Source organism: Drosophila albomicans, chromosome 2L (assembly GCF_009650485.2).
Source record: "Drosophila albomicans strain 15112-1751.03 chromosome 2L, ASM965048v2, whole genome shotgun sequence".
NCBI classification, from domain to species: Eukaryota; Metazoa; Arthropoda; class Insecta; order Diptera; family Drosophilidae; genus Drosophila; species Drosophila albomicans.
The window spans coordinates 28,894,734-28,907,986 of record NC_047628.2 but is presented as its reverse complement, the minus strand read 5'-3'; the positions used below and the strand labels follow the sequence as shown (position 1 = coordinate 28,907,986).

Below are 13,253 nucleotides of genomic sequence, written 5' to 3'. Positions count from 1 at the left end.
AAAAATCGCAAAAGTATATAATTCTTATGTTTAAGAAATAATTTTCTATTTCTTATTTTATTTTAATTGTATTTTATGTGTACTTTTTTTATAAAAAAATGCAAAAAAAAAAGATAAGAATGAGAACCTATTTTTCGCATAGGGCGAGAAAAGATAAAAACCGAAAAAAGTAAACATCCCCCCAAAACAAAAAACAAAAAAAACTATACACAAAAACAAAAACCAAACTCTTTCTTTCCTTTTAAGTCATAAGTCTTAAGTTTAACGACAGATACATAGCAAGAAGAAGAACACGAAGATGATGAAGAGGAAGCATAAGCGGAGCCCTTGAATTACTTAAAAAAACAAAAAAATACACACACAACACAGAACAGAAAAAAACAGTAATAAAATTCATTATTAAAATTAGACGTTACATTTTATGAATGATCGAAAAAGCAAAATGCAATTAAAAACGAAAAATATACAAAACAACACTCAAGTTTTAAATATGGTTTCAAAATTATTCGTATCCCATGGTCACACTTTTTGTCTATTGCTCTCTCCCTTCTTTTTTCCACCTTTTTCTGTCTTTTTCACAACGGGAAGTTTGATTTCTCTACTTCAAATTCAACTCGAACGTGGGGAGTTCGAGATTCTTTCTCATTTCAGCATTTATCCCTTAACTAATGACTACTCTTAAGTATTTAATGTCAGTATTAAATGAAAAAACGATAACGATTCTTAGTTATTAGAGAAATATATCGAATATCGAGAGGCAAAACGATTAATGCTAAAGTTAATTCATTTGTAAATTGTAAAAAAACAAAAACCACAAAAATATTGAATATATATTTCGAATGCATTAACAAAAAGGATGAAGAACTTTTAATGTTACATTAATATTTATTAAGAACATACATACAATATACACTGCAGCAAATAATCTAGCAAGTTCTTAAATTGACTGAAATTTCCAACGAAACGAATCAATCGAAGTGCGCCCTCTTTTCCCCCCTCGCCCACAGATTGACCCCAATTTGCAACAAATTCAGCCAATTAACTGACCCACAACAGAACAGAACAGCTAATGCAAATTTAATGAGCAAATAAAGGCTTCAAACAACCAGATCAATAACTCGATATACATTATATAGATATTTAGATATATACTACAATTTGATACCGAAAACAATGTTGAAACTGAGACAAAAACACACATACAAACAATTACATGCATTTTTGTAAATAAAAATTGAAACGTAACCAGAAGTAGTGAAAAACAAAAACAAGCGAAAAGAGACCCACAAACAAAATGATGAATAAATAAATTATTGTAATTACGTAAAACAAATAACAAAAACAACTCACAACACAAAACAATTGGCAGTTATCAGAGATGCCAATAAAACCGATTGTTTCAATTGGGTGGGGCAGCTATCTTCCTCCCTCTCCCTCCCAGCTGCTGCTTTTTCTTCTGCTCATCCCTCACAACCCTCCCTACCCTACCATAAAACATCCAACCCCAAGCTGCGCATGCAGATGCCACCAAAGTAGGGGTAGTTATTCCAATACACAACATATTATACACATACTATAGGTACATAATTCATTGATTGATACCGTATAATCCTTATCGGGGTTGCACACACATATGTTGCAGGGTGGTTTCAGCTCGTTTGCAAACACTCCCCAACATCATTTGCCATTTTCAATGCAACGCACAGACTTGCTGTCAATTCAAATTGTAACGTATTTTCTGGCTCAGCTATCGATACATTCAAATTTCAGCGTAGTTATCGGCTTGTTTTCGATAAAGGGGCCTCGCTTAGCGGAGACAATCACACAAAAACCATGCATCGATTTTTGTTGCTTAGCATGGACACGAACCAACAATGCTGCACTTGTTGCGCCATCTATTGTTTCGTTGAGCAGTGACAAAAACCAATTTAACATGAATTTTAAATGTGCGAACAAAAATAATGGTTATTCTTATAGTTTGTTAAATATTTATTTATTAACAAAATTAAGTTTAATAAAAATGTATAAATAATTGTACTATTTAAATGAATAATTTTTCTAGTATCCCAGTTCAAAACAAATGATTTATAGAGAAGGAGAGAGCGAGAGTTTGCACTTTATTTTTAAAAGCAAATCGGGTCAATTACTAGATCTAGTTACTTTAAGTATATACAGATATTCGCCTGGAATGCGTCGTTCCATGCACTTGACAGCCTTAAATCCTAACTTGACTAATTGCTCGATGATCTCGTCTGGCTTATTCTCGCGCAGCAGCAGCAGATAAAGCACACCCCGAGGCGAAAGAATGTCATCTAGTTGCTGCAGCAAAATGTCGGTGACACGTCGTCCATCTTTTCCACCTGCCCAGGAGTAAACCAACGGATTGTCTACCAACACTTCACTGCTTTGCTGCTGCTCCTCATCGCTGGTCACCACATAGGGCGGATTAAAGAGCAGTACGTCCACCGAGCGAGGACGCAGTGCATCCGCCAGATTGCAACGGACACTATCCAAGCGTGCACCATTGTGACAAGCTGTCCGTTTGGTGGCATCGCAGGCATGTGGATTGATATCGGTGGCCAGGCAGATTGAAGAGTGCGCCAGACGTTTGGCCAGTGCTGTGATGATGACGCCGCTGCCGGAGCCCAGCTCCACGCAGAGACGCGGCTGCAACGAGTCGAGAAATGGGAGATCTGCCTCCAAGGCATCCAAGAGCAGAAACGAATCCTCGGCGGGCTCATAGACGTGCTCAAAGTCTGCCGCACTGAGATGCTGCGTATGCGGCGTCTCCATTACGATATGTTGGTGCTCAACGCCGAGTCCAACAAAGCCTGACGTCGTTGCTGCTCCTTCTCGATGAGCTTGTGCAGATTCGTCAATCGTTCCTGGCTGCTGCTTAGCACGTTGTTGATGATCGTCACTTTGTGCTTGACGTTCAGCAGCTCCTTGACCTTCTCGGCAAACTCGGGTATCTGCTGTTGCGCCTTCTCGATGTCCCGCAGCTGGGCGGCCAATGCGTCCAACTGTCCACGCAGCTCCGACTGCAGTTGGATTGTGGTGGCGACGCGCTCGTCGAGCTTCTCGATGGTCGGCTTGAAGAGATTGGTGATGCCGTCGGCGAGAATGTCGCGTGTGGGGTTCGTGCAGAAGTTTTCCGTGTTTTCATCCAGCGAGGTAACCGTGGAGTCGGAATCTTTGTCCATTGTCAATCCTCTAAACTGCTACTCAGCAGTGCAGTATGACCATGCGCTCAATTGTAAAATATACCAAAAAAAGATGATGTATCGAATAAAACTTGTTTATATATATGCCATAAATATTTGCTATAAATATATATTTATTAAAATATAAGCAACAAAATATTCAATTTTGCTTGCTTTTATTGTCTGTTTCAACATTATTCCAAAAAAACTTATCACAGTAACCAGTTAATGCTCGAAATTGTATAAACTGTGTGCATTAATATCGACAGACCACCACAATAACTGCCTACAAATCAAACAGCTGTTAACGATAGACTGCAAGGCTGCAATCAGTTTATCGACCAATCGACAGACCACCACAAATACGTGCTTAAGAAAAACATCAAGAGTGTTTTTTTTTTGGTAAATAATTAAATGCTTTGATTCAGAACTTGTGTAATTTAGCTGCAAGCAAAAGGCCGGCGCAATGGACACATACTCGGTGGATATAGTATATCAAGCAATCAGTGCACTCTTCCAGGGTAACAATCCCAAAGAGCAGGAGAAGGCCAACAAATGGCTGCAGGATTTTCAAAAGTCGGTAAGTCGAAACACAAATGATGCAAGTTGTGAATTATAATCATTACGTGTGGCATGTGCAATAATAATGGTGTTGCGTTGACACTTGTTGCAGATCTACTCGTGGACAATTGCCGACGAGCTGCTGCACCAAAAGCGTGATCTGCATGCCAATTACTTTGCCGCCCAGACGATGCGCAACAAGATACAAAACTCATTCAGCGAACTGCCGCCGCACACACACGAATCTCTGCGAGATTCACTCATTACACACATTGGACAGATCGACGAGCAGACGGACAATGTGATTGTTACCCAACTGAGCTTAGCTGTCGCCGATTTGGCACTCTTGATGGCCACGTGGCAGGAGCCCATCAGTGATCTGTTGAAGGCCTTGGCACCACATCCAGCTGCAATTTGGCCCCTTCTCGAGGTGCTCAAGGTGCTGCCCGAGGAGATTGACTCACGCTTCTTGCGCCTAGGCGCCAATCGCCGTGAGCAGGTGCACAAGCAACTGGACGCCAGTGCCGAATGTGTGCTCGAGTTCCTGTGTATGTGTGTGCAGCGCGAGGATCTCGATCAGCAACGCATCTGGAACGCCACACTGCGCACGTACAGCGCCTGGCTGGTCATCAACGCCTTTCCGCTCTCACACATCTGCGACAATGCGCTTTCGCAGCTCGCCTTTCGGCTGCTTAGTCAGCCGGCGGAGACGTCGGGCAAACTGCATGACAACGCCTCCGAATGTGTGTGTGCACTATTGAGCTGCATGGGATCGCGTAGTGGCAGTCCCGAGGTGGAGTCACAGGTGGGACGTGTCTTTGAAGCTGTCTGCCAGTTGGAGGCTGCCTATCACTTGAGTGTCGCCCACGAGGACACGGATAAGACGATCAACTATTGTGGCATTTTCACCACGCTCTGCGATGCCTTCTCTTTTGATATACTGGAGCAACAGCACGCGATGAAGGGTCTGGATTTGGTGCTGTTGTGTGTTGGGCATTTCGACTATGAAGTCGCTGAGATTACGTTCCATCTGTGGTACAAGCTCAGCGAGGATCTGTTTCAGCGATACGACGACAAGCTCACTGCCCGCTTTAGGCCGCACATTGAGCGGCTGATCAGCGCTCTTTATCGGCATGCGCAAATGGAGAGCGATCACGACGGACTCATCGAGGAGAACAACAATTTCTACGTGAGTAGATTAAGACAGGAATAAGGAATCTTTATTAATTTGTTTCTCGCTTGCAGGACTTTCGTCGCAAGGTGTCCGATCTGCTGAAGGATGTGGCATTCATTGTCGGCTCCAATGCGTGCTTCAAGCAAATGTACATTATACTCCAAGCGCCCAACACAACATGGGAGTCCACCGAGGCGGCGTTGTTTGTCATGCAGAACGTGGCCAAGAACATATTGCCGTAAGTAGTTGACTGGAAAGGATTCGAAGAGTTCCTCTATAATACTCACTCTTTGCAGCGAGGAGAACGAGGTGATACCCAAGGTGGTGGAGGCGATACTTTCGATGTCCGAACAGACGCACATTGCGGTGCGCTACACGTCCATCATGCTCATAGGCGAGCTCTGCGAATGGATCGAGAATCACTCGAATCTGCTGGAGGCGGTGCTCAACTTTTTGCTCTACGCCCTGCAGCAGAAGAACGGCTTAGCGCCGGCGGCTGCCATAGCGTTGACTTCGATCTGCTCGGCGTGCAGACAGAATATGATTTGTCACATTAGCGGACTGGTGGAGATTGCACGCAGCCTGGACAGCTTTCAAATCAACAACGATGTGGCCATCGGCCTCCTTAAGGGCATTTCGCTGATATTAACCAAACTGCCGCGCGAGCAGCTGCAGCCAGCGTTGCGTGAGATTGTCAGCTTTCAGCTGCAGCCGCTGGCACAGCTCTTGGAGAGCCAAGCGCCGGTGGAGAAGGGCGAGCGCAGTGATCCCGTCTATTGGATTGATCGCGCCTGTGCCATCATACGCCACACAAATCCCGATGTGCCCGACAGCGTGGAGCATCCAACAGTTGCAATATTAAACGATGCCTGGCCACTGATCTCGCGTGTCCTGGACAAGTACCAGAGCGATCTGCGCATCATGGAGCGCACCTGTCGCCTACTCCGCTACGCAGTGCGCATGGTCCGCAAGCAGGCGGTGCTCCTGGTGGAGCCATTGATCAAGCAGATTGTGGTGCTCTATGCGGTGCAGCATCACAGCTGCTTCTTGTATGTGGGCTCCATACTGGTGGATGAATTTGCCAAGTCCAACGAGTGCATTTCGGGTCTGCTCGAGATGCTGCAGGCGTTCATTGAGCCCACCTTTGGACTGCTGCAGCTGGAGAATGGTCTGCGCAATAATCCCGATACTGTGGATGATTTCTTTCGACTCGCATCGCGTTACCTCGACTGTTGTCCGCTGCAGCTGCTGCAGAGCAGCCTCATCACGCCGATCTTTCAGTGTGCGCTCATTGCGTGCTCGCTGGATCATCGTGAGGCCAACTCGTCGGTGATGAAGTTCTTCATCAATCTGCTGACCTGGGGACGGAGCAGCAATCATCGGCACGCCGAATGCCGGCCGCTGGTCGTCGAGCTGGCCACTCAGCATGGCAGTGCGCTGGTGATGAACCTCATCCAGGCTTCGGTGTTTCAACTGCACTCGTATATGCTCGCCGATGTGGCCGAGGTGCTCAGCGAACTGAAGCATGTGGTGGGCAATGCGCAGATGGAACCGTTCCTAGCCAATGCTCTCGACTCGCTGCCCAAGAAGAATAGCGGTGGCTATGTCACTGCCACGCAACAGCAGCTGGAGGAGTTCAGCACCACGGTGCTGAGGTAAAAGATATTTCAAGTTATTTCTTTAACTTCTAGCTAATCCCTTTTACTCTTTTCCCTTGCAGAGCGGACACCACAAAGGCCGTGACTCAAGCACTGAAAACATTTACGCGTCTCTTTCGCTAAACAACGCTCTGCACACACACACACACACATCGCACACCACGTTGGAGATTGTACATTGGAAATTATGTATACGCACCGTCGTCGAAAGCCATGGCAAGAACACAAACACAAAACAAGAAAAGAAGAAACAAACGAAAAACTTATTTATATAGCGTACTTATAGTTGGATTATATATACATATATTTTTATTATGATTTCGGGAGTGCGGTCATCGGGATCCTCACGGCAACGCATCGTACAATAAGTTGAATTATTTTAAGGCATTATTTAAGTTTAGCGATGACTTAAACTACGATCTGATTAAAATGTTTAATGTGACTCAACTCAGACACTTGTGACGCGTCTTATTTGCTCCAGACAACGACAACAACAATTTCCGGATAAGTATACTAGATTTTTAATTTGTTTAAGATACGACATAAATGGATATTATTTGTAAAAGAAAGAAAGGGAAATTCTTTCGAATTCATTATAGTTTATTTTAAGTTCCAATATTTGCCTTGATTAATGTTAAGTTGAGAAATTCGTTCGCACGCCATAAAAAGAGTATGACGTCCAGAATTATATTTTATTTTAAGTTTGCCAATACTTGCCTGATTATTCTAAGAAATTCGTAACCGCACATCTATAAGTGGAAATAAATGTGAGAGACGTCAATCAACACACAATTCTCACATATAGTAAATCAGAATTTATTTTCAGTAATGAGCTAATAACCCACATTGAATTCATTTCATATTTGATTTATAAATAATCACGTAGAAATTGACACAGATATTCGAGCTTTATTTACAAAAAGAAAAGTGATTCATCAACCTCATAATCCACTTGAGTATTCCGTTTAATTTCTATGATATATATTTTGCATAATTTCATTAAATACATGGTATAACTTAAGAGCTAGATAAACAACACAAATTGACAGAAACTAAAGTGAGTTGGAGAGATAAAAAAGATATGGTGTATTATTAATACTAATTGCACGTTAAATTTGCTAATTGCACTTTCAGCTTTGCGCTACGTCCTCGATGTATGGATGATTCTATATGCTGTCTATATACAGTGGAGTGCTTTGTGGTGGGGGGAATTCAGATGGTCTCGGTGCGTGGATCGAGCTTGTGAATGGCCTGTGTGAGGCTGGTGATGTTCGCAGTGTTGATGCCTTGCCTGGACATTTCAGTGAGGCGATCCGTGATGGGTTTCTGATCCTGTCCGCGTTGCCACCTTAAATAAATACCTCAAATTAAATCAAATCTAAAGAGAGATCACTTCATTGACTCACCACAAGTGGGTGCAAGTGTGCAGCAGTGGAATGTAGAGTGGCAGCAGATCAATATCACAGAGCGTATCGAAGCGACTGAGTGCCAGGAGAGCCCAACGCTCCGCCGCAAGATGAGGCACCGGGGAAACTGTGCAGGCAGCAACCAGGCGACAGAGAATCAATACAACCGGTCGGGAACGATTCATGTAGATCTTGTTGAGCAGTCGAAAGCAGTTCTCGAGTATGGGTATGGCCATCTCGTTACGACGCTCATCCAAGTACTGACAAGCTCGCGTCAGTTCCTCGTGCTGCAGAAATCGAAGGAATGCTGGGGATTCCTTTAGCAAGGGTTGAGCTGCCACATGACTGAGAAATGTCTCAAAGGCCATGCTACGTTCTCTAATTAAATCCGCCGAAAAGTTGCCCATGAGCACCTTGTTGGGAAAGTTGAGCTGGCCCAACTCGTTGGGATGCTCACGCTTCAGGCACTGATACAGCTCGCGGAAGTCCGTGTAGCGTCGCTCCAGCTTGGCGGGTTGGGCATCCATCACCTGGCTGTCCTGGCGCACAGTTAGCTCATAGACCACATAACGCTTGAGCTTGGGATCGTCGCCTTCGCGTGGCATAATGTGTGCCATGAGTATCTCAAAGCGGAGAATTGTTGTGCCCTCTGGAGCGGGCTTGAAACTCTTTTCCGGGCTGTTGTAGCGCTCCCAGAAAGCTGACAACAAAGGAAAGACATTAACAAAAGCTGCAGCAACATCGAGACTCGATCACAAACCTTTCTGGAGCGTCTGATCTGTGGCTGCAGGCACAGCTATGGCCAAGGCAGCCGCCTCTATGGCGGGACTCTCGAGTTCATCATCTGGATGGGGAGTGTCTTCCGATGGCTGATGGGGTAGCAGACGTTTGGCCATCACAGCATGCACTGAAACGAACACAAGCGAAACGTATGGAAAATGAAAGTCGCACTCTAATTAACCGACGTTTACTCACTGTCTCTGGCTGCGCTTGATTGCTGAATGAGAACAGGCGTATAAACAATAAAACTAGCTTCCGTACAATTGATTTGTTTATATTGTTTATCGCAGACGCTGACGACGTTCGTATTACGTTCGCGAATATGTTGTGATGTGACTAATATATCAATCCCCCCCACTGACCCCAGTCAGCTAAACGAAAACACTGCGCTCCACCAGCACAAGAGAGCTTTGTAAGTGGGCCGCCTTTGTCTTTGTCTGCAAGTAATCAGCGTTGCGACTACCGCATACCCTGTAAGTGAAGACTTGCTAAGCAGCTTCCAATTTAAACACCCATTGGTTGCCATTATTAAGCCTAGCTTCGCAAGCATTAAATATTTAAATGTTTATGTGTTACTATTATTATTGTTATTAACAATATTGTACACACTTCACCAACTGCACTGGCGAATGCATAAACTCTATCTTCGAAGCCTTTGCTGAGTGCAGCAAAACATTTGCATGTTATCGTTATCGGTACAGCAACATTGCACTACTCACGACTCACGAGTCAGTTATGTATTTTTATACCAAATAGCTATTTGCAAGCAAATCTAAAATAAATTTCAATTTTTTAGACAACAAAATATTCTCATGATAAATATAGAATTATGCAACTACCATTGAAGCCCCTACCTTTTACATATTCGTTTTAAGCCGCAAGGGAATAACAAATCAGCTGTGCGGTATATTTGTTAACTGCCCAGCTGCGGTCACACTGCTCACGACTTATAAAGTCTGCCCGCCGCTATTGGACACCCACACACAAAACAACACGAAAAGATGACGCTGCCTGAGTTTTTTGGCTGCACTCTGCTGGCATTTGGACCACCGTTCTCGCTATTCGTCTTCACCATCGCCAATGATCCTGTGCGCATCATCATCCTGATAGCAGCCGCCTTCTTCTGGCTGCTCTCACTGCTGCTCTCCTCCCTGCTTTGGTTCGCCGTCGTACCTCTCCAAGATGTGCTGGCATTTGGCGTTGTGTTCTCGGTGCTGTTCCAGGAATGCTTTCGCTACATCATCTATCGCATACTGCGCAGCACCGAACAGGGATTGCACGCCGTGGCCGAGGACACGCGCGTCACTGAAAACAAGCACATCCTGGCTTACGTTTCAGGTCTGGGATTCGGCATCATTTCCGGCATGTTTGCATTGGTCAATGTGCTAGCTGACATGGTGAGAGAATCAAACACATACTTCGAAGCTTGTTACCATACCTTTCCAAATTGCAGGCTGGACCAGGCACAATGGGCTTGAAGGGCGGCACAGAGCTCTTCTTTATCACTTCGGCCGCTCAAGCGCTGGCCATCATCTTGCTGCACACGTTCTGGAGCATCATCTTCTTCAATGCCTTCGACACGAACAACTACTTACACATTGCGTACGTGATGGGCTCACATCTCTTTGTCTCGCTTCTGACGCTGCTCAATGCGGATGCACATTATTGGGCCACCTTGCTGCCCAGCTATATTGTGACAGTGCTCACCGGAGTGTTGGCTTTCAAGGTGGCTGGAGGAAGTGCCAGAAGTGCGAAGCGGTTTATAATGTGTCAATGATCTGATGACTCGTAGCAATAACCTCGAAAGTATTAGGCTTAAGTCGGAATCCAACTGGAGGCGCAAAAAGGCTTTTAACTTAAAATATAAGTAAGTCGATAGGGATCGACTGTCAAATACCCGCTACTCATTTCAACACGATTTTATGTGATAAGAACATTTGTATTGATTGTTCTTTGTGTAAATTTGATATTATTACCCATTTTTAAAGCAATTCTTAACCGCTCAAAGAAATTTCTTGAATATCTTTTTAATTTATTATCCGATCGTAGTGAAATTCTAAGGAATAATAATGGCTTAAACTTTTTAATTAAAAAAAATTGAAGGCTTACAAAATATGCTAATACAATATCTTTAGCCTTCTGCCAATAACTGATTCATACCCTTTCCAAATAATTGTCTAGCGGGTATTTTGAATCCTGATACTGGAAGCGCTTTGTACGCTTTACCTTAAATAAATATTAAGCAGCTTACATTGTACTAAACTTATGTCGGAGCTTTTATTGCTTGCGTGTGGAATTTAAACTAAATGTATAAACTAAAAGACTTGTCTCCGATAATCTCTTCAGTCTACTGACTGTAATCCATTTTGCGCACATTGATGCCATAGTCGGCCAAAGCGGGCTGCAAATCTTCCATTGTGAGCGTGAATTTACGATCCTTGGCCTTGGAGCCGCCGGGTGCGCTTGCGTTCTGCATGTGTGTCCGTGCCTTGGAATGCTGCAGGGCATCATCGATGATGTCCGACATGAATTTCTGCGTTGCAATCGAAATCAAGCGCACAATACGCTTATCATCCGCATGGAAACCGCCCATATTCAAGTAGTGCGATGTCACTGCAAACAGCACACATCATAAATTGCTAAGCATTTCACTATTAAGTATTAAATTTTACCTGCATCCGGCAGTAGAGGAGTGTAATCCTCCAGCTGCAACATGAAGTCGCTGAGATGCGAAGCTGGAGCTGTGCGATCTCCGCCAGCAATGGCATTAAAGTTGCTGCTACCACCAGAGGCGCCGCCTCCTCCACCACCACCGGAGTTGGCTTGTCCCGAGGAACCACCAGCGCTTGGATGGTAAATAATGCCAAAGTTGGAGCCGACCATTTTGCCCAAAACAAAACAAATGCAAACGTTCTGGAAAACTGCTAGTGGAAAGTGTGACCGTTGTAAGATGTCTGGCAATTTAAAGTATACCGCAAACGGGCTTGCTGGTATAATACTAAAAATATTTATCGGACTGGTGAAATTTTGAGTAGGTGCGGCTTTTATTTGTTTTTAATTACACAACTTAAAATCCAATAACAGTAATATTTTTCTTTCGGCTTAGAGTAGAGATTAGCTTAGGTCTGTAAAATGGAATATGGATGCATCTTCATAATATACTAGCATGCTAAAATGCCTGTTAATCGAAACGATATATTTCCCGCCCTCAGTTTATTATAATTAAGTGAAGATTTTTTTATTTGCATTTTATTACAAAACTTGACATGCATTCACAGTTACATTTTTTGATTCAACTCTTAGTCGAACTATGCTATTTATCTTTCTTTGTTTTCTTCGGCTTTTCTGATGACTTGCATACAGACTTAAGAATATAAACGAGTATTATCAATGATAGACCGCCAACAATGGCCAATGGCAATGGGCCATAACTACTGACGTGTTCCAGAATTTGTTTAAGAGAGATATCGTCCATCAAACCAGCTATCGGCGGCACAGGCTCCGGATGCGATGTCTTTGCAAAACCGCCCTCCGCAAACTCGATGAATGCTTGGGGCGTAAACTCCTTTAGCGTATATCGATACAGCTTGCCTTGGCGCAACAAGATGAACTCTGGCGTCTCCACAACATTGAAACGTTTCGCTGTGGAAACTCCAGCAGCCAAGGCATTCACTCTAGCCACATTGATCTTGCGCTTTAGCTTGCCGGCAACAGATTCCCAAATCGCATACAAGCGCTGGCAGAGCACACACTCAGCGGAATTGAAGAATATGAACCAATCTCCAGTTGTCGCTCCTGTTGAGGCCTGTGTCAAATGCTCAAACGTCTCGTCGGATAGCTCCTTCACGGCAGGCTCTCGATTGTCGCTGAAGAAGTGCAAGATCTCCTCGGCATTAATGTCGCCAGTGTATAGTATGGGAATTCCACGTCGGAAATAGAGTAAAGCTGGTTCCCGACTCGGATCGTAAATGTGTATAAGATTACTGTCATGGGCTTGCACAACCGAAGCGCCAAGCGTCTCCTTTAGCTCGTCTTGGGCATTGGCAATAACGCGTTCATACTCCACACACTCTCCGCAGTTTGTAGCCCTAGTAAACAAAGCCACCACGTCGCCTTCGCCGGTTAAAATGTGAATCAAGTCTGAGTCATCGACGCGTTCGATGCTAGCGCTACAATTTGCAATTACTCCAATGAATAGTACTAGGATTAGCTTGCAAAAAAACATTGTGAAGCCAAGAAAATAATAAATGCACTTGTTGCCGACGTCGACGTTGTGTGTAAATAAAATTGGCTAGTGGTGATTGTTCTTCGACAAGCGGCGGCGTTAGATTTATCGATAACAATATACAAAACCGTTAAATAACCTCTAGTGGAAAAATGAGCGCCTTGTTTTTTAAATTAATTTTTAAAAAATATAATATTTAAATTTAAACAAGATGAAGAAATAATATATATTTTTTTTAATGTTACG

The 13,253-nt window shown here is 43.8% G+C and overlaps 7 protein-coding genes across 8 annotated transcripts in view; 2 read left to right on the top strand and 5 right to left on the bottom strand.

The window, feature by feature from the left end:
• Positions 1 to 2,084: 2,084 nt before the first annotated feature.
• LOC117564379 (methyltransferase N6AMT1) lies at positions 2,085 to 2,793 on the bottom strand. The gene has a single exon (XM_034243099.2). The coding sequence runs from the start codon at positions 2,791 to 2,793 to the stop codon at positions 2,140 to 2,142; it is 654 nt and encodes a 217-aa protein (XP_034098990.1). The 3' UTR covers positions 2,085 to 2,139.
• On the bottom strand, positions 2,793 to 3,264 carry LOC117564383 (SNAPIN protein homolog). Its single transcript, XM_034243102.2, has one exon. The coding sequence runs from the start codon at positions 3,201 to 3,203 to the stop codon at positions 2,793 to 2,795; it is 411 nt and encodes a 136-aa protein (XP_034098993.1). The 5' UTR covers positions 3,204 to 3,264.
• Positions 3,265 to 3,502: 238 nt separating this feature from the next.
• On the top strand, positions 3,503 to 7,653 carry LOC117564371 (transportin-3). Its single transcript, XM_034243088.2, has 5 exons — positions 3,503 to 3,783; positions 3,877 to 4,953; positions 5,010 to 5,176; positions 5,235 to 6,593; positions 6,659 to 7,653. Exons 1-5 carry the CDS (start codon positions 3,670 to 3,672, stop codon positions 6,717 to 6,719), a joined length of 2,778 nt encoding a protein of 925 aa, XP_034098979.1. The 5' UTR covers positions 3,503 to 3,669; the 3' UTR covers positions 6,720 to 7,653.
• Positions 7,561 to 13,253, bottom strand: part of LOC117564376 (sorting nexin-21) — a 78,085-nt gene continuing 72,392 nt past the window's right edge. The window contains exons 1-4 of one of the 2 annotated variants that reach the window (XM_034243095.2): positions 8,978 to 9,175; positions 8,763 to 8,909; positions 8,003 to 8,702; positions 7,561 to 7,944 (exon numbers count right to left, since the gene is read on the bottom strand). In XM_034243095.2, coding sequence (XP_034098986.1) covers positions 7,809 to 7,944; positions 8,003 to 8,702; positions 8,763 to 8,909; position 8,978 — 984 coding nt within the window. In that variant the 5' untranslated portion in view covers positions 8,979 to 9,175 and the 3' untranslated portion in view covers positions 7,561 to 7,808. Of the gene's footprint in view, positions 7,945 to 8,002; positions 8,703 to 8,762; positions 8,910 to 8,977; positions 9,176 to 13,253 lie in introns of those variants that run through there. The other variant, XM_052002672.1, reaches the window with a different exon arrangement.
• Positions 9,727 to 10,809, top strand: LOC117564378 (gamma-secretase subunit Aph-1). Its single transcript, XM_034243098.2, has 2 exons — positions 9,727 to 10,179; positions 10,236 to 10,809. The coding sequence occupies exons 1-2, from the start codon at positions 9,784 to 9,786 to the stop codon at positions 10,557 to 10,559; spliced, it is 720 nt and encodes a 239-aa protein (XP_034098989.1). The 5' UTR covers positions 9,727 to 9,783; the 3' UTR covers positions 10,560 to 10,809.
• LOC117564382 (transcription initiation factor TFIID subunit 10b) lies at positions 11,030 to 11,726 on the bottom strand. The gene is made up of 2 exons (XM_034243101.2): positions 11,455 to 11,726; positions 11,030 to 11,395 (listed from the first exon to the last, which is right to left on the bottom strand). Exons 1-2 carry the CDS (start codon positions 11,663 to 11,665, stop codon positions 11,130 to 11,132), a joined length of 477 nt encoding a protein of 158 aa, XP_034098992.1. The 5' UTR covers positions 11,666 to 11,726; the 3' UTR covers positions 11,030 to 11,129.
• LOC117564377 (thioredoxin domain-containing protein) lies at positions 12,015 to 13,077 on the bottom strand. The gene has a single exon (XM_034243097.2). It carries the CDS (start codon positions 13,005 to 13,007, stop codon positions 12,096 to 12,098), a length of 912 nt encoding a protein of 303 aa, XP_034098988.1. The 5' UTR covers positions 13,008 to 13,077; the 3' UTR covers positions 12,015 to 12,095.

What these genes read in the sequence shown, in the direction of transcription:
- LOC117564379 (XM_034243099.2), bottom strand. Translation starts at nt 2,793, where the DNA reads ATGGAGACGCCGCATACGCAGCATCTCAGTGCGGCAGACTTTGAGCAC.
- LOC117564383 (XM_034243102.2), bottom strand. Translation starts at nt 3,203, where the DNA reads ATGGACAAAGATTCCGACTCCACGGTTACCTCGCTGGATGAAAACACG.
- LOC117564371 (XM_034243088.2), top strand. Translation starts at nt 3,670, where the DNA reads ATGGACACATACTCGGTGGATATAGTATATCAAGCAATCAGTGCACTC. An exon ending in TGCAGGATTTTCAAAAGTCG is followed by an intron (nt 3,784 to 3,876) that starts GTAAGTCGAAAC and finishes CACTTGTTGCAG; the next exon opens with ATCTACTCGTGGACAATTGC. An exon ending in AGGAGAACAACAATTTCTAC is followed by an intron (nt 4,954 to 5,009) that starts GTGAGTAGATTA and finishes TCTCGCTTGCAG; the next exon opens with GACTTTCGTCGCAAGGTGTC.
- LOC117564378 (XM_034243098.2), top strand. Translation starts at nt 9,784, where the DNA reads ATGACGCTGCCTGAGTTTTTTGGCTGCACTCTGCTGGCATTTGGACCA. An exon ending in TCAATGTGCTAGCTGACATG is followed by an intron (nt 10,180 to 10,235) that starts GTGAGAGAATCA and finishes TCCAAATTGCAG; the next exon opens with GCTGGACCAGGCACAATGGG.
- LOC117564382 (XM_034243101.2), bottom strand. Translation starts at nt 11,665, where the DNA reads ATGGTCGGCTCCAACTTTGGCATTATTTACCATCCAAGCGCTGGTGGT. An exon ending in TCCTCTACTGCCGGATGCAG is followed by an intron (nt 11,396 to 11,454) that starts GTAAAATTTAAT and finishes TGCTGTTTGCAG; the next exon opens with TGACATCGCACTACTTGAAT.
- LOC117564377 (XM_034243097.2), bottom strand. Translation starts at nt 13,007, where the DNA reads ATGTTTTTTTGCAAGCTAATCCTAGTACTATTCATTGGAGTAATTGCA.